This window comes from Hypanus sabinus, chromosome 13 (genome assembly GCF_030144855.1).
Source record: "Hypanus sabinus isolate sHypSab1 chromosome 13, sHypSab1.hap1, whole genome shotgun sequence".
In the NCBI taxonomy this organism is placed as follows: Eukaryota; Metazoa; Chordata; class Chondrichthyes; order Myliobatiformes; family Dasyatidae; genus Hypanus; species Hypanus sabinus.
In genome coordinates, this window is record NC_082718.1 from 101894339 (window position 1) to 101911554 (window position 17216).

Sequence of the window (17216 nt, forward strand, 5' to 3'; positions counted from 1 at the left end):
AATAGCTGGTGAACTATGAGGCCCTGGGTGCTCAAGGCACTGCCTTAATGTCTGCCCAGTGAGTGCTGATGTGGGCTGGTCACTTACTGAGTGTTGTCCAAAGTTTTCTAGTCATTCACTGAGTGATACCCGTTGTTGATTATTAACTACACACTGTCTGATGCTGGATGGGTGCTGTCTACATTCTCAGTCTGGTCACTGACCCTCTGCTGCCTTGAGGTTGGCTCTGTGACTCACTGAGTGCTGCCCATTATTTTTCAGACTGATACCCATTCATTGTTAATCGGCTCACTCACTGAATTTGGTTTTCGACATCAGCCTTATAAATGTAAAGAGACAGATGCTGTGTCAGAACGTTAAAAACCACAGCAAATAGTCAAAAATTAATAAGAAAGTAAAATAAAAGCACATTAGAAAATTAGCCAGAAATGTGAAAACAAATAAGAAGTGTATTTGCTGATCTTCCCCAGGGGCAAATGTTCGATCAGTAGAAATAATTGGGGAGAACTTATAACAGAAAATAAGGAAATGACAGATGATATTTTGCACAGCTTATTGTTGTGGAGGATACTAGAAATATTTGTACATTAGGCAGTGGAAAGAAAGGATGAAATCATGAAAAGTACAATCAGCCTTGAAGTGATAATCAACAAATTGTTGGAGAGGGTCCTTGATGATGGATGCTGCTTGATGAAGTATGTCAAAGATTCAGATGTCATGCCAAATCTTTGCAAGTGTCTAAGAGAGTAGAGGTGCTGGTGTGCTTTCTTCGTAGTAGTACCTACGCTCTGGACCAAGAACATTTCACTCTTTTGGAATGACAACAACACGAAATTTATAGTTGCTGGCCTTCGCCACCTCTGATCCTCCAATGATGACTGGCTCATAGACCTTCAGTTTCCTCCTCATGAAGTAAATGATCAGCTCATTGGTTGTACTGATATTGAATGAGAGGTTATTGTTGTTATTGCACATTTCAGCCAGATTTTCGATCTCCCTTCGTTACCACCTTTGATTCAGTCAATGACAGTAGCATCATCAACAGACGTAAGCACACAGCCTTGTGGTACACCTATGTTGATGCTGATTGTGAAGGAGATATTGTTGCCATCTGAATTGACTGGGATTTGCAAGTGAGGAAATTGAGGATTTAATTGTACGAGGAAGTATTGAAGCCTAGGTCTTGAAGCTTATTAGTTTTGAGGGGATAGTATCATTGAATGCCGAGCTCTAATCAATGAAGAACATTCTGATGTATGCGTCTTCACTGTTCAGATGTTCTAGAGTTGAGTGAAGAGCCAATGATTGCATCTGCTATGGATCTGTTGTGACTGTAGGCAAACTGGAGTGGATCGAAGTCTCTTCTCAGGCAGGAGTTGATAAGTGTCATCAGCAGTCTCTCAAAACACCTCATCACAGATGTAAGTGCAACTGGACAATAGTCAATGAGGAAGGTTACCACATTCTTCTTAGGCACTGGTATAACTAAAGCCTGTTTGAAGCAGGTAGGTACCTCAGATTGCTAAAGCACGAGGTTAAAGATAACAGTGGACACTCCAGCCAGTTGATCAACACACGTCTTTAGTACTCGGCTAGCTACACCATCTGGGCTGAATACTTTCCGTGGATTCACCCTCTTGAAGGATGCTCCCATGTTGGACTCAGAGACTGAAATCGCAGGGCCATCTGGGTTCATGACGGTACCTCCATGTTTTGATAGTCAAAGCGAGCACCAAAGGCATTGAGCTCATCTGGGAGCGAAACCTTGTTGTCACCTATGCCAGAAAAAGCAGGATCTCCCAGTGGCCACACATTTTAATTCCACGTCCCATTCCCATTCTGATATGTCTATCCACGGCCTCCTCTACTGTCAAGATGAAGCCACACTCAGGTTGGAGGAACAACACCTTATATATTGCCTGGGTAGCCTCCAACCTGATGGCATGAACATTGACTTCTCTAAGTTCCGTTAATGCCCCTTCTCCCCTTCTTACTCCATCCCTGACATATTTAGTTGCTTGCCTGTTCTCCATCTCCCTCTGGTGCTCCCCCCCCCCACTGTCTCCTGAGGCCTCCCTTCCCATGATCCTTTCTCTTTTCCAGCTCTGTATCACTTTCACCAATCACCTTTCCAGCTCTTAGCTTCATCCCACCCTCTCCAGTCTTCTATTATTTCGCATTTCCCCCTCCCCCCACTACTTTCAAATCTCTTACTACCTTTCCTTTCGGTTAGTCCTGACGAAGAGTCTTGGCCCGAAACATCGACAGTGCTTCTCCCTATAGATGCTGCCTGGCCTGCTGTGTTCCACCAGCATTTTGGGTGTGTTGTTTGAATTTCCAGCATCTGCAGATTTCCTCGTGTCACCTATGTTGCTTGGTTTCACTGTGTAGAAGGTGTTAGCATTCAAGCCCTGCCACAGCTGTCGAGCATCTTTCAGTGATTGAAATCTCCTGAGTTCTGAAAAGCAGATTGATCTGGATGTCCTGGTGTGTGATTGCCAAAGGTAGTATACAGGTATAGCTAGGGAGTTATGAAAGTTAACAGAATATCATTATTTATTTCAAGAGGTATTACTTACAAAAAGCAAAATTCAGTTACATAGGACACTAGAGAGACCATATCTAGAATTTTTGTGTAAATGGTTGGTGTCCTTATTTTAAAAAGAATGATAATATGTTGGAAGTATTTCAGATAAGGCTTAGAGAAAGATGCCTGAAACGAGAGGATTGCTCTATGAAGGGACATCAGAGTACTAGGCTTGCATCTTTTTAAGATTAGAAGAGTGAGAAAGCACTTAATTCCAACATCTAAGATCCTGAGGGGTCTTGACATGGTGAATGTGGAGTGGATGCTCCCGTTCATGGGAACCTAGAAATATGGGTGACTTAAAAAGTAAAGGATCAATCGCCCAATGAAGACCCAGATGAAGAACTCTATTTCTCTCAAGGGGCTATGATTCTTTGGAATTCTATTCCTAAAAGGAGAGTGGAAGTCTTTGAATATTTTAAAGGCAGATTTAGAAAGATTCTTGATTAGCAAGAGGATGAAAGATTACTGGTTATAGGCAGAAATGTAGAGTTGAACTAATTAGATTAGCCACGAACTGATTGAGCTGGCTGAAGGATCTGAGTGGCTTATTCTTATATGTATGCCTCCTCATATCAGTGATAGGGCCACCACATTCTTCATCTGAATCTTCCAATATACAGAAATGGAAGAGCAATTGACCTACTTGAACTTTTAGTTCATTCAGATAAGTTTACATAAGTTCAGGCTGAACTCTGTTCTCTTCTTGCTGTTACCCAGCATACTTTACTAACAGATAAATTACAGTTTACATCCACTAAAAAGATGGATGCAGCATTTGTTTATGCCCATTAATCTGGCAATACATTATCACAATTCGCCTGCTGCTTTAACTATATGCTCAGGCACTGCTATGCAATTAACGTCAAAACAAGGGAAACATTATATAAGCCTTTGTTCAAGTTGGCTGCTGCTCTCCAGAATTGAATGGGTTGTTAAACATAGGTTATTGAGCAAATGATGGTTTCCTGCTGAAAGAACAACCAAATCCCATAAATCTGGTAGCACTGGGATCTTGGCACTGTTATCAGTATAATTTAAATGCTATCAAGACCAATGAGCCAGTGGTTTCTCATGATCTGTTGCTACTTACTGCCAAGGCGTTAAAATTAATATGAACCCTCTAATGGGCATTGCAAAAGATTGGAGAATCATTGACTGGTGAGCACAGAAGCTGACAAAATTACCCAATATGATCAAAGTTCAAAGTAATATTCCTCAGCAAATCTACAGAATAGTAGTTATGACAGGATCAATGAAAGATCAGCTAGAGTGCAAGAGAAACATTGCAAGTGCGAATATGAATAAATAGCAATAAATAACGAGAACGTGAGATAACAAGATAAAGAGTCCTTGAAGTGAGATCATTGGTAGTGGGAACATCTCAATGGATGGGCAAGTGAGTGAAGTTATCCCCCTTTTGTTCAAGAGCCTGATGGTTGAGGGGTAGTAACTGTTCTTGAACCGGGTGGTACAAATCCTGAGTCTCTTATACCTTCTACCTGGTAGCAGCAGTGAGAAAAGAGCATGGCCTGGGTGGTGAGGATCTCTGATGATGGATGCTACTTTCCTGTGACAACGTTTCATGTAGATATGGTCAATGGTTGGGAGGGCTGTAGCAGAGCTTCAATGATAAATTCAGTGATAAATTTCAGTATTAAATTGTGATGTTTGGAACTTCAGAATGCTGGTCGACTCAGAAAATGGAAAAAAAATGCCTTTTTTTTACATTATGCAAATCATTTGCAATAAAAGACGAAATGTAAATTAAAAGCAGAGATCGTGCAAGTTGCATGCAGTTTTTGATTTTCATTCTGGGTTCTCTTCATACCTGGCGTGTGCAGTATTGTATTAACAACCTGTAATGAATGCCTGGACCCCTCTTGACAATCTTGATTTTCACATGCATAACTTGGGTCGCAGCTAGTTTTCATGGTGCTTATGGATTCTATTTCTGCACAAGTTGGAGGCGGCCTGCCTGAGTAACTCCTAGGCCAATTCAGGGATATCAACTCAGGTGAGATCCGTTTAAATAAAAGGTGTTTCTAGCTCTCAACTGTCTCTCTACACTCTTTGGTATTCCATACCTTTACCCCCCTCACCTTCTCAACCTGTCCTCAGCCCACAACACACCCACTCATCTTCTGACCTGACCCAGACACTGATCACCATTTTGTACCTCCCCAGTAGTGATCCTGATCATCTCTGACTTGTCTATCAACCCATTCTGCTTCACTATATCTATTTCACGACCAAAATGGCAAAACCCTCATTATCCCAGTCAATTGCTGAAATGAAAATATTCTCCAATTGAAAATGTATTGAAGTCAAAGCATTTTCAATAACTTTTGACTCAATTGGATACCAGACTGAATCAGAAAGAAAATCAGGTTTATTATCACTGACAGATGTTGTGAAATTTATTGTTTTGTGGCAGCAAACATGAATAGTATAACAAATTAAAATAAGTATATTTAAGAATCAATAGTGCACAAAGAGAGACAGATGGTGGCATAGTGTTCATGAGTTCATGGTCCAGTCAGAAATCTGATGGTGGAGGGGAAGAATCTGTTCCTAAAATGTGGAGTGTGCATCGTCAGGCTCCTGTAACTCTTGCCTGCTGGGGAGTAATGAGAAGAGAGCATGTCCTAGATGGTGAGGATGCTTAATAATGGATGTTGCTTTCTGGAGGCAAAGCCTTTTGAAGATGTTCTGGATGGTGGGGGAAGCTCGTGCCCACGATAGAGCTTGCTGGGTCCACAGCCACTGCAGCCTCTTTTGATCCTGTGCGTTTGAGCTTCCGTACCAGGTGTTGATGCAACCAGTCCGAGTGCTTTCAACAGTATGCATGTAGAAATTTGCAACCACCTTCAGTGACATACCAAATCTCTTCAAGCTCCTAGTGAAGTAATGCTGCTGACTTCTTTGTGATTGCACCAGTACGCGGGGCTCAGGATAGACGCTCAGAGATGTTGGCACCCAGGAGCTGAGAATAAGTTATAAAATTCTCAACACAGCTCAATTTTTGTACAACCTATTTTCATGGTAATTTTGCCAAGAACAGTCAAATTTATTTTGCTTTGTAATTCGAATAATATTTATATAATACCCGATTGGTTAAACATAATATGTGAATAATTTGCAATAATATTTTTCAGAAGCTGCTTTTCAGTTGCATATACACCTCTTATTTCTCTCACACAATTTGGCTCATTGAATCTATATTGGATCTCTGAGCAATCCAAGTCTCCCACTTACTTCCCTGTGGTCTTTTCCTCTCCCATATTCCCACTAAGTCCCTTCTGATTCTCCTACAATACATCCTACATTAGAAGTAATTTACAATAGTTAATTAACCTCCTACACAGCATACCTTTGGGATGTGGGAGGAAGCAGAAGCACTAAGGGAAACCCACACTGCCTCAGGAGGAGTGTGCAGACACCGTCCAGATGTCACCAACAACCTGGATCCTGTTGCTGTGTTGCTGTGCTTCTGATGCACCTTCTCTACTCGCTGTGATGCTGTTTCACAATTTACTCAGCTTTTAATCTGTTTCACCATCTATTAAAGAGGAAACTCACAGCTCTAATAGCAGACTTTAATTGTATTCATCTTTATTGCTATAATAAAATGCAATGGAAGTATAATGAAAAATCAGACACTGGTATCTCTTATGTTAATGGAAACTTGTGAATAAAAAAAGCTGTTAGAAGTGTCGTGAGGTGCAATTCTATGGTGCATGTGGATCACATATTTTCTCTCCATAGCATCCTGCCCTGATGTTGATCTCTATTTAAGGTGCTCAACATAACCATGGGGTTTGGGGTTTAGTTAGCTTTGTCCCCATCTCAAGGCATTGGAAAATGAAGAGAAGACTTACTGCACTGCAATCAGGAATGAGTTATGACTGTTCCTTTTTAGATAAAAAGGTTGCAATTGGTGATTTTCCATATGTGCTTGAGATTATGAGGGATTTTGCTGGATTGATGGGGAGAGATTATTTCTACCATCAATAATTGAGGACAGAACAGTTGATGCAAATGGCTAAACTTACAAAGGGAAAACAAGGAAATGGACTAAAAAGTACATGGATTGTCTGAAATAATGACAGGAGCAAAAGAAATATTAAGTTTCTGAAAGGATTGGTCACATTTTGAAAAAGCATTTAGTAGAAGTGCGAGACAAATTGGAGAGCTCTTTCAGAGGGCTATGCCATGTTCAGCGGACCAAATAGCCTTCTCTTGTGCTGTATAATTTTTGTTGCCTGTGCATATGCACCGTACATTAGGTATTCCAAGCTAATATGATTTTATTTTAAGAATTAAAAGATTCTCAATCTTGGTCCCTGCTAAAAATACATGTGAGGACACCAGCTTAGTTCACCAAGTTCGGGATGTGGAGCAAAGAAACTGGCCATTTGACCCAATTTGTATATATTGGTAGTTAAGCCTTCCCCCATTTCACTTCTCAAAATAAATTGGTGTAAAGATTTCCTTTTCCTAGCTATTGATGAAAGTAAGTAAAAATGTAAAGGATTCTCAATTAATTTCAATTCACACACAATTTGAATATGTTAGCTATATGAATTCACAAAGGTTGTATATAAGGTTGTATATATTGATTTCTTAGTGCTTAGCTGCATGCTGTTTTGCTTTCCCTATTTTGTCATTTCCTGGGAATAAATTTCTTCCCAAAGCCCTTCTCCATCATCATTTGCTAGACTCTGCCCCTGGGGTTCCCATCAGAATAATTTCAACATGCAATATTACAGATTGGAAAACATCATTAACAATTTTGATTATCTGCAAACTCATGTCCTTTGCCTGTGTATATTTCTTTAGCATTCAGAAAAATATAACAATATTCAGAAATAATTGACAAAATTTTGTATTCATTGAAATTATTAAACAAGAAACACTTAAACTGTAAAGTGATTAACTATAAACTCAATAAATATAGGAATATGTACATTATTGGTATTTGGTTTTGTCTTACAATGGGATGAAGCAGCATTTAACTCAAAATGGAATTTTTTTAAAAAACAGTTACTAATTTACTATTACTAGTATCCCTAAATTAGTTTATATTTTCAGCAGCTGATTTGGGTGAAAGAAAATGTATGGTAAATTATTTAGTGATTTATAGTTTTTGTAACAATAAGAAAATAAGATGGTATTTACCCTTGTGTTCCATAATATACTAATATTTAAAATGTAGTTTCATTCAGGTTGATTCCTGCTTTCATTTGTTAAAAGTGATAGGCAAAAGTACCTATTGTAACATTGTCAACATATTAGATTACTACATTTGTTCAACCATGCATTAAATAATAACTTGGGTTTTAGAGCTGAGGGTATCACACCTACCCCTCCTCTCTCCCACAGCAATATAGTAAATGCACCTCATGGAATCAGTCTGATGTACTTTTATATGCTTGCCTGGGATATCTGGACATCTACAAGCTAAATCCACATCTATGATTGCTCCACCATGGTCAGCCAGCTAGAGCTCCTCCCCAAGTACCACACGATGCTTTCACTCCCCTGAGCATTGTCTGTTGCCCTTTACCACCATCAATGACAGCTGCCCACGTCTCTCCACTGATATTGTTATGTCACCCAGAGCTAGGAAAGACATAACCATATAACAATTACAGCATGGAAACAGGCCATCTCGGCCCTTCTAGTCCGTGCTGAATGCTTACTCTCACCATGATGATGGAATGGATGTTGACACTTTGTGTGAACCACTGAAAAGTGGTTTTAATGTACAGATTCTCTGAAAACATCATCAAAATTAGTGCTCCATCTCCAAAGAAAAATAGGGTTACTCCATCAACCCTACCACCACTACGTATAGTACACATCACTTAATGCCACTTTATGTACATACAGTCAGTCTATATATATGCACACAAGTTACTGTTAATTATATTTTATTGGATTGATTTTATATTTATAGTTATTATGTTTTATTTTGTTTTTTTTTTATTTGTGTCTTTTATGCTGCATCAGATCCAGAGGCACAATCATTTGCACTCCTTTACACTTGTGTGCTAATGAGTTACATTAAACAGTCTTGAATAGGAAAAGGGGTACAGGAGCCTGAAGACCCACACTCAACGTACAGCTTATGCACCTCCGCCATCAGATTTCTGAATGATCTTTCAACCCAAGAACACCACCTCATCATTCGCCTTTCCCACTATTTATTTATTTTGCAACTTACAGTAATCTTTATGTCTTGCACGCTGCTGCTGCCATAAAAGTAACAGGTTTCACAACATATGTCAGTGATAACAAACCTGATTGTGATTGTAAGGTTATTTCTCCAGATTAGTGGCATCAATTGAGCATAATTATAGAGTATAAATTATATATGTAAAACCATTCCTTATAATTAACTGCAGTAAAGTCTCCAAGTTTAATTTGGTGAGTGGAAATTTCCCAATTGTGTGCATTGTCTACGGTATGCGATATTACCGTTCATTGGTTAATATAAAGTTTTTCCTTGCTTTATTTGCAGGATCATATACCGGTTCCTTACCAGCCTGATTCAAGCAGTAATCCTTCATCAACAACATCTTCAACACCATCCTCTCCGGCACCTCCTCTACCCCCCAGTGCAACACCACCTTCACCCCTTCATCCTTCACCACAGTGCACCCGGCAGCAGAAACAGTTCAACCTCCCAGGTACAACTCTTCAGTATTCCGCGTATTCTGCTGAAATACATAGAAAGTATCATGGTCATTTTTATGACTTTTCTCAGCTGATGGGGAACCATTATAGATGGAGAACTATTACAATTTCCTGAGAGACTTGTGAATTGGTTTTCTCAACATAGATAATCAGCCACAGTGTGTTCTTCAATTGGATGCTGAAAGTTATGAGTGGACACAGCAAATTAAAGTTGTTGGTTGAACATTTCACTTTGTTCTGGAGGCATGTGAACCCTGCAGCCTTATGTCAATCTTTGTGCTACTCCAGCTGTTTAGAAGTACAAAATAATTTAGTTTTTCTGCATTCATCAGTGTTTGCTCTCGGACAATGGGTTAGTTCAACATTTCTCTCCACAGTCATGGCCTCTAGGAGCATAGGTCAGGGAAAGTGACAGGATAGTTTAAGCTTAATTCTTCCACTCCTTGAAAAGTAGTTCTCGACTACAAGAGCCATCAAGCTTTACATGAAATGAGTAAGGGTTACTCTACTGTGAGTGATAATCACCATATTATTAATGCAAAAAACATTCAGAAACGTAAATGTTAGAATTGATTTTGAAAACTACAGGGAACAATATACCGCAGAGCAGATGGTAAACAGGAAAACAGAAAGAAAATTATTTGAGATTTTGTAGTGAACAGTATTTTCTATGATAAAGAGGACAGATAGAATCTCTTGTAAATCTGTTGAAGCTGTAAATGAGAATGCGGAAATGGTGGACTTTTAGAGAATTATGTATACAGTTAGTGGAAGAGGAAAACAATTCACACCATTTGAAAATAAAAGCTGATGTTGAATCAGGAATGGTGACTAACTGGAATTTAAACAGAAGTGTTATCCCAGACTTCTAAAGGTATCAGGAAATGGTAGATGTCTTAATTTAAAACTCACTTTATTCAGAAGTTGCTCTTTTGAATTGGAAAGTTATCCATGTTGCTCTGCTGTTTAGGAAAGTTAAATTCTCTAAATAGGTTACAGTAACTGAAAACTGAAAACTTTTAGATGCATGGACAGAGCCAGTGTGTATCTGAAAGCAACTGTTCACTTACGAAGAATCAGATGGATCTTTTTGGACTAAAAAAATAGGCAGCAAAATGCTCATGGATGCCATTTATAAGGGCGTGAAGAAGACATTTGTGCAGTAGACTCCTCCCGTGCGGATCTGTGAAACCAACTATTTATCACATTTGTAAGTGACTTGGGTGATGGATAGAAAGCTACTTTGTTGCTTCCACTGTAGACAAAAGTAGATGAAAGCACAAGGCTTCAAAGGAAGTTTAATAGTTTGATTGCACAGTACTGCAGCAGATTTAAAAGTAAGCAAATGTGAAGTCATCCACTTAGTTGATAAAAGGATATGTTAAAATATTAATTAATTGATTTAGAATTAGTATCAGGTAAACTGGAAAAAGACTTGGGGATTCCTGTCCATTAAGGACCCCCACAAATGTCCATTCCTTTCTCTGCAGCGCCGAGGCTGTGAACTCAGCTGTCTACCATGCATTTCTGCCCCGCTGGTGTGAAAATTGGGGGCTGAGGCATTGGCCTGGGGCTACCCCGGCTGCCCCGGGAGCAGATCTCAGACTCAGTCTAGTTTGGGATGCTGTTGGCTTGCTTCTGTTGTTTGCACAAAGTGTTTTTTTATCCTTCTCTCTTTCTCTGCGCAGTGGTTGGTGGCCTCTTTTTTAACTGGGTTAATCAAGTTTCTTGCTTTGTGGCTGCATGTAAGCAGTCAAATTTCAAGGCATATAACATATATTCCTTGATAATAAATGTTCTTTGAATTTGAATATGTTACAAGTATTGTAAATGTTGCACAAAGTTAATGAGTTGTGGGTCATTATATTTAGAGGACTTGAATGTAAAGTAGTAGAAGTTATGTCGAAACTGAACTCTAGTCACTGCACCTTAAGGAGGTGAGCTGACCTTTGAAGAAGTGTGACACAGAGTATTAAGAATGATGTTGAGGCTGCATAGGTTAGGTACAAAGAGAACAAAGGGGCAAAATGGTGTATGTTAGGGATTAGTCATCGAAGCCTGAGATGAGAAACGTTTCTTTGAAGGGTTATGAATGTTGAATTGCTGAAAATACTCCAGGCTCAAATGCCAAACTTTTGAAGACTCATGGAATTGGAAGCTATGAGATCAGTTGTGAAAGGAGACATGGAAGCAGACAACATCGGCCTTATTCTCTTGAATGATGGAGCACGCTTGGAGGCTGAATTTCTTGTGTTCTTTTGCTTTCAAACTACACAAACTAAGGTTCTATTCCCTAGAATTGAGTAGATAGAGATGTGTTAATAGCAAAGTTTTAAAGGTATTGCTTGAAATGGCAGGATGGATTTGATTAGTTGGGGTATCTGGGTCCAGGCTGGCCTTTTCAGAAGCAAATTACAGATAGTTAAAGGTATTGGGGTAAATGGTGGGATGGAATTAATTAGTTGGGTACCTGGGTCCAGGCTGGCCTTTTCAGAAGCTAAGTACAGGTATTTAAAGGTATTGGGGTAAATGGCAGGATGGAATTGATTATATGGGGTATCTGGGTCCAGTCTGGCCTTTTCGGAAGCAAAGTACAGGCAAATACTTGCAAAGGGTTACTAGCCCTTCCTGCCAGTGGCAGTTATGGCAAAGGAAATTGCTATTCTTCAGTCTGAAATAGAGGTTTGTTAATCCAATATAGGAATATGGAAAAATGAGTAAAATGAATTCAATAGACAATAGACAATAGGTGCAGAAGTAGACCTTTCGGCCCCTCGAGTCTGCACCGCCATTCTGAGATCATGGCTGATCATTCACTTATCAATACCCAGTCACTGCCTTGTCCCCATATCCCTTGATTCCCCTATCCATCAGATATCTATCTAGCTCCTTCTTGAAAGCATCCAGAAAATTGGCCTCCACCGTCTTCCGAGGCAGTGCATTCCACACCTCCACAACTCTCTGGGAGAAGAAGCTCTTACTCAACTCTGTTTTAAATAACTGACCTCTTATTCTCAATCCATGCCCTCTGGTACTGGACTCTCCCAACATCTGGAACATATTTCCTGCCTCAATGCTATCAAATCCTTTAATTATCTTAAACGTTTCAATCAGATCCCCTCTCAATCTCCTCAATTCCAGCGTGTACAAGCCCAATCTCTCTGCGTAAGACAGCCCTGCCATCCCAGGAATCAACCTAGTGAATCTACGCTGCACTTCCTCAATTGCCAGAATGTCCTTCCTTAAACCTGGAGAGCAAAACTGTACACAATATTCCAGGTGTGGTCTCACCAGGGCCCTGTACAAGTGCAAAAGGACATCCTTGCTCTTGTACTCAATTCCCCTTGTAACAAAGGCCAACATTCCATTTGCCCTCTTCACTGCCTGTTGCACTTGCTCATTCACCTTCATTGACTGGTGAACTAGGACTCCTAGGTCTCTTTGCATTTCTCCCTTACCTAACTCTTCACCGTTCAGACAATACTGTGCCCTCTTGTTCCTGCTTCCAAAGTGGATAACTTCACATTTATTCACATTGAATGACATCTGCCAAGTATCTGCCCACTCACCCAGCCTATCCAAGTCTCCCTGTATTCTCCTAACGTCCTCTTCGCATGTCACACTGCCACCCAGTTTAGTATCGTCAGCAAATTTGCTGATATAGTTTTCAATGCCCTCATCTAAATCGTTGACATAAATCGTAAAGAGCTGTGGTCCCAATACAGAGCCCTGTGGTACCCCACTAGTCACCTCCAGCCAGTCCAAGAAACACCCATTCACTGCTACTCTTTACTTTCTATCTGCCAACCAGTTTTCTATCCATGTTGAAACCCTGCCCCCAATGTCATGAGCTCTGATTTCACTCACCAATCTCCTATGTGGCACCTTATCGAATGCCTTCTGAAAATCTAGGTACACAACATCCACTGGCTTACCCTCGTCTAACATCCTTGTTGCACCCTCAAAAAACTCCAACAGATTAGTCAAGCATGATTTGCCCTTGGTAAATCCATGCTGGCTCGACCTAATCCTATTTCTGCCATCAAGATGTGCCACTATTTTGTCCTTAATAATGGACTCAAGCATCTTCCCCACGACTGACGTTAGGCTAACAGGGCGATAGTTCTCCGTTTTCTCCTTCCCTCCTTTCTTGAAAAGTGGGATAACATTAGCCACTCTCCAATCTTCAGGAACTGATCCTGAATCTAAGGAACATTGGAAAATGATTACCAATGCATCCGCAATTTCCTGAGCCACCTCTTTTAGAACCCTCGGATGCAGACCATCTGGACCCGGGGATTTATTAGCCTTCAGTCCTACCAGTCTACTCATCACAGTTTCTTTCCTAATGTCAATCTGTCTCAATTCCTCTGATATCTTATGACCCTGGCCCATCCATACATCTGGGAGATTGCTTATGTCCTCCCTGGTGAAGACAGATGTAAAGTACGCATTAAATTCTGTTGCCATTTCCCTGTTTCCCATAACAATTTCTCCCAATTCATTCTTCAAGGAGCCAACATTGTTCTTAACTAACTTCTTTCTCTTCACATAGCTAAAAAAGCTTTCGCTATCCCCTTTTATATTCCTGGCTAGACTGAGCTCATACCTGATTTTTTTCTCTCCGTATTGCTTTTTTAGTTAAGATCTGCTGTTCCTTAAAACTTTCCCAATCATCTGTATTCCCACTCATCTTAGCCCTGTCATACTTCTTTTTCTTTAATGCTATACAATCTCTGACTTCCTTTGTCAACCACTGTGGCCCCTTCCCCCTCTTTGAATCCTTCCTTCTCATTGGAATGAACTGCTTTTGCATCTTTTGTATTATGCCCAAGAATATCTGCCACTGCTGATCTACTGTCTTTCCTGCCAGGGCATCCGCCCATTTAACTTTGGCCAGCTCTTCCCTCATGGCTCCGTAGTCTCCTTTATTTAATTGCAACATAGATAGCCATACATAGCCCACTCTTGTTGTCATTAAATGACAGTATGGGGTATAATGGATTCGTTTTGTTCTAGAAAAGTGAAACATTGCAACATAAGCAAAAATTAACTGAAGTCTGGTCAGGAAAGTAAATAATTTGGGTAGAAGTGTAGTTTATTTGCAAAAATAATTTATGCATTAATTAGGGGAATTAATTTAAGATGTTATACAAATTCAGTAACAAAGTGACACAGAAAGAATTAGCAGGACTTCATGAATAGACTTCCTCTGCATTTGGGACATGTTCTACTATGTGCACCAGGTCTCAGTTACTTCTCTGACCTTTCAGGTTCATTAAGTTGAACAATTTCTATAACATTAAGAAATAAATAGCCAACCACAATATAAATTGTTCAATTAGTTGCAATTGGAAAAAATCAAAAGGAAATATTGATTTTATATGTCTCTTTCTATCACAATATATTTGCCTTTCCATTAATATGCACATATAAAAACAGTAATGTGATCGTATTGAATTCACTGTCAGCAAAGCCGTAATCTCAAAAGGACATTTTAAGCCCCATCCGATATAGGTATCTATGGGCAGCTATATATCTATACAGAGGTTATGCTGTATCACCCTACTCTTCAAGAACTAGTTTTACTTCCCTGTCTAGTCTCTGCCGTGAGGTCTGGCAGCTCATAGCCGCTTTTTGCATGCTGGGTTCCCTCTCCTTAACAAGGAGGAGATTCTCCCTGCTAACAAAGTAGTTTAAACTCAGTTATTTTATTTTCAATAACACATGTTTAATTTTAGACAGATAGTTCTTAACACACATTTAAAACTCACAGAGGGTTTCTGATTTATAGAAGATTTTCAAATTCCAAAAGATTCCAAAATCTAACATCCAAAAGATTTTTTTCTATTCTTTATTACATCATTAATTAATTTAATTTGATTGCACGGTTGTTTGGTGATGACTTAACTAAATATTAGCCAATATATTGATTCATAATTCGACTAAAGTCTTCATTTGAATGGAGGATCTGGTTTCAGTTTATGATTCCCATCTAGGAGTATTAATGGATATAAAGCATCTTACCTTTACATTTAATTAACATTAATGATTTAGAGAGTAATGTTTAAAGTGGAAGCTGCGAAGTCTAGTCTGTACTGAGTAGAGTAAAGCCACTCCCCTATTTGTGATCCTTTTTGCCTGGGATTATATTTACTCATTGGTACAAATGATCAATTACTTTGATCATTTTACCTTACAATAACATTAAGAAGTGCACCTTTAGATGGAATTGGAATTTGAATTGGTTTATTATTGTTACATGTATTCAAGTACAGCTTGTACACTGTTCGTACAGATCAATTCTTTACATGGTGCATTACAATAGACCAAGGTTAAACAGTGTCAGACTGTAGATTAAGGTTTAACAGCTACAGAGAAAGTACAGTCCAGCTGAAGAATAAAGTCCAAGATTATAATAAAGTAGATTACAAGGTCAAGAGTACATCTTGTTCTAGAGAAGCAGTCAGTTGTCTTATAACACTGGAACTGTCCTTGGACCCGGTAGTTTCTACTTTCAGACTTTTGTTTTTCTTCAGCCCAATGGGAGAGGGCAGAAGAGAATGTCAGGGCTGGATGGGATCTTTGATATATGCTAGCTGCTTTTCTGAGGCAGCAAGATGTATAGACAGCGTGCATGGAAGGGAGACTGGCTTCCATGATGTGCTGAACTATGTCCACAAATCTCTGTAGTTTCTTCTGGTCATGGGCAGAGTGGTTGCCACACCAAATTGTAACAAATCCATATAGAATGCTTTCTGTGGTGCATCAATAAACATTGGTAATGGTTGATGGGGACATGCCAAATTCCTTTAGTATCCTGAGGAGACAGAGGTCTTGGTGAGCTTCCTTAGCCGAGGCATCTATATAGTCAGAATAGGCGATATCTATCCCTCGGAACTTGAAAATCTCAAAACTCTCAACCTCAGCAGGAGCAAGCTCCCGCACACCCACCACCCCTGAAATCAATCAGAAGCTCCTTTGTTTTGCAGACTTTGAGGGAAATGTTGCCATGACACCATGTTACTAAGCTCTTTATGTCCTTCATGTTCCCCGACACATCATTATTTGAGGTAAGGCTCACTATGTCCATATTTCAAATACTGATGGAAATAGGATTAATGGTAAGAAACGGAATCTCACATTAACTTAATGTGTATGTCTCAGTCCATCAAACGTTCATTGCCCACATGTCAACCATTTCTATCATTCAGGATTCAGGTCATCGCCTTGGGAATGAGTCTGACCTATCTTCCATTAGCTTAAGTGCACAGGCAGCTATTTGTGTGTCCCAGCCACAACATCTAAATGTGACATACGGCATCCGTACTTGCCTAATTTTTGCAGGACAAGGTGGCATACAGTTAGCAAGAGGCAGGTGCAGGTAGACAATCTTACTCCTGTGCAGGTAGGAATTCTCACCATCATCAGAGTGGTCATTACTAGGGCTGCAGACAGGAGTAAAACAAACATTTCCTGGTAATTCTTTTTTTGCAGGTGCATCCTTCAAAGACTAAAGTCAAATGCTTGGAGCACTGTTAGGTCTTTTCTGGTTGTGCCAACTCAGATGGCAACCATGCACGTTCAGAATTTTGCCGTCTTGGCCATGGGTAGCAACGTGAAAAGAATTTCCCACCATGATACAACAGTTATCGCTATGTCTTTTAACAGATATTAGGATTTCTGAGCCCCTTGGTCAGAAGTGTCTGGGGCTCCATGGAGCACAGGCCTGCTGTCCTGACTCATCCCTTGTAAATTAGTAGGACTGCTGGTATTCATGCTGAGATGTGGAGGCAAGAGCAAGGCCTTAGATACAAAGCTGGGGAAAGATGTCTCAAAAGTCATCTGTCCTCCTATTCAAAGTCTTTGACTTCCCACTGATCATGCTCACTGCCAAAGTAGTACAATTTAACAGAACTAGGACTGT

The 17216-nt window shown here is 39.8% G+C and overlaps 1 protein-coding gene across 1 annotated transcript in view; it reads left to right on the forward strand.

Moving 5' to 3' along the window:
- Positions 1-17216, forward strand: part of ksr2 (kinase suppressor of ras 2) — a 365555-nt gene that overhangs the window by 254149 nt on the left and 94190 nt on the right. Inside the window, exon 10 of the mRNA XM_059986939.1 lies at positions 9114-9282. Coding sequence (XP_059842922.1) covers positions 9114-9282 — 169 coding nt within the window. The remainder of the gene's footprint in view (positions 1-9113; positions 9283-17216) is intronic.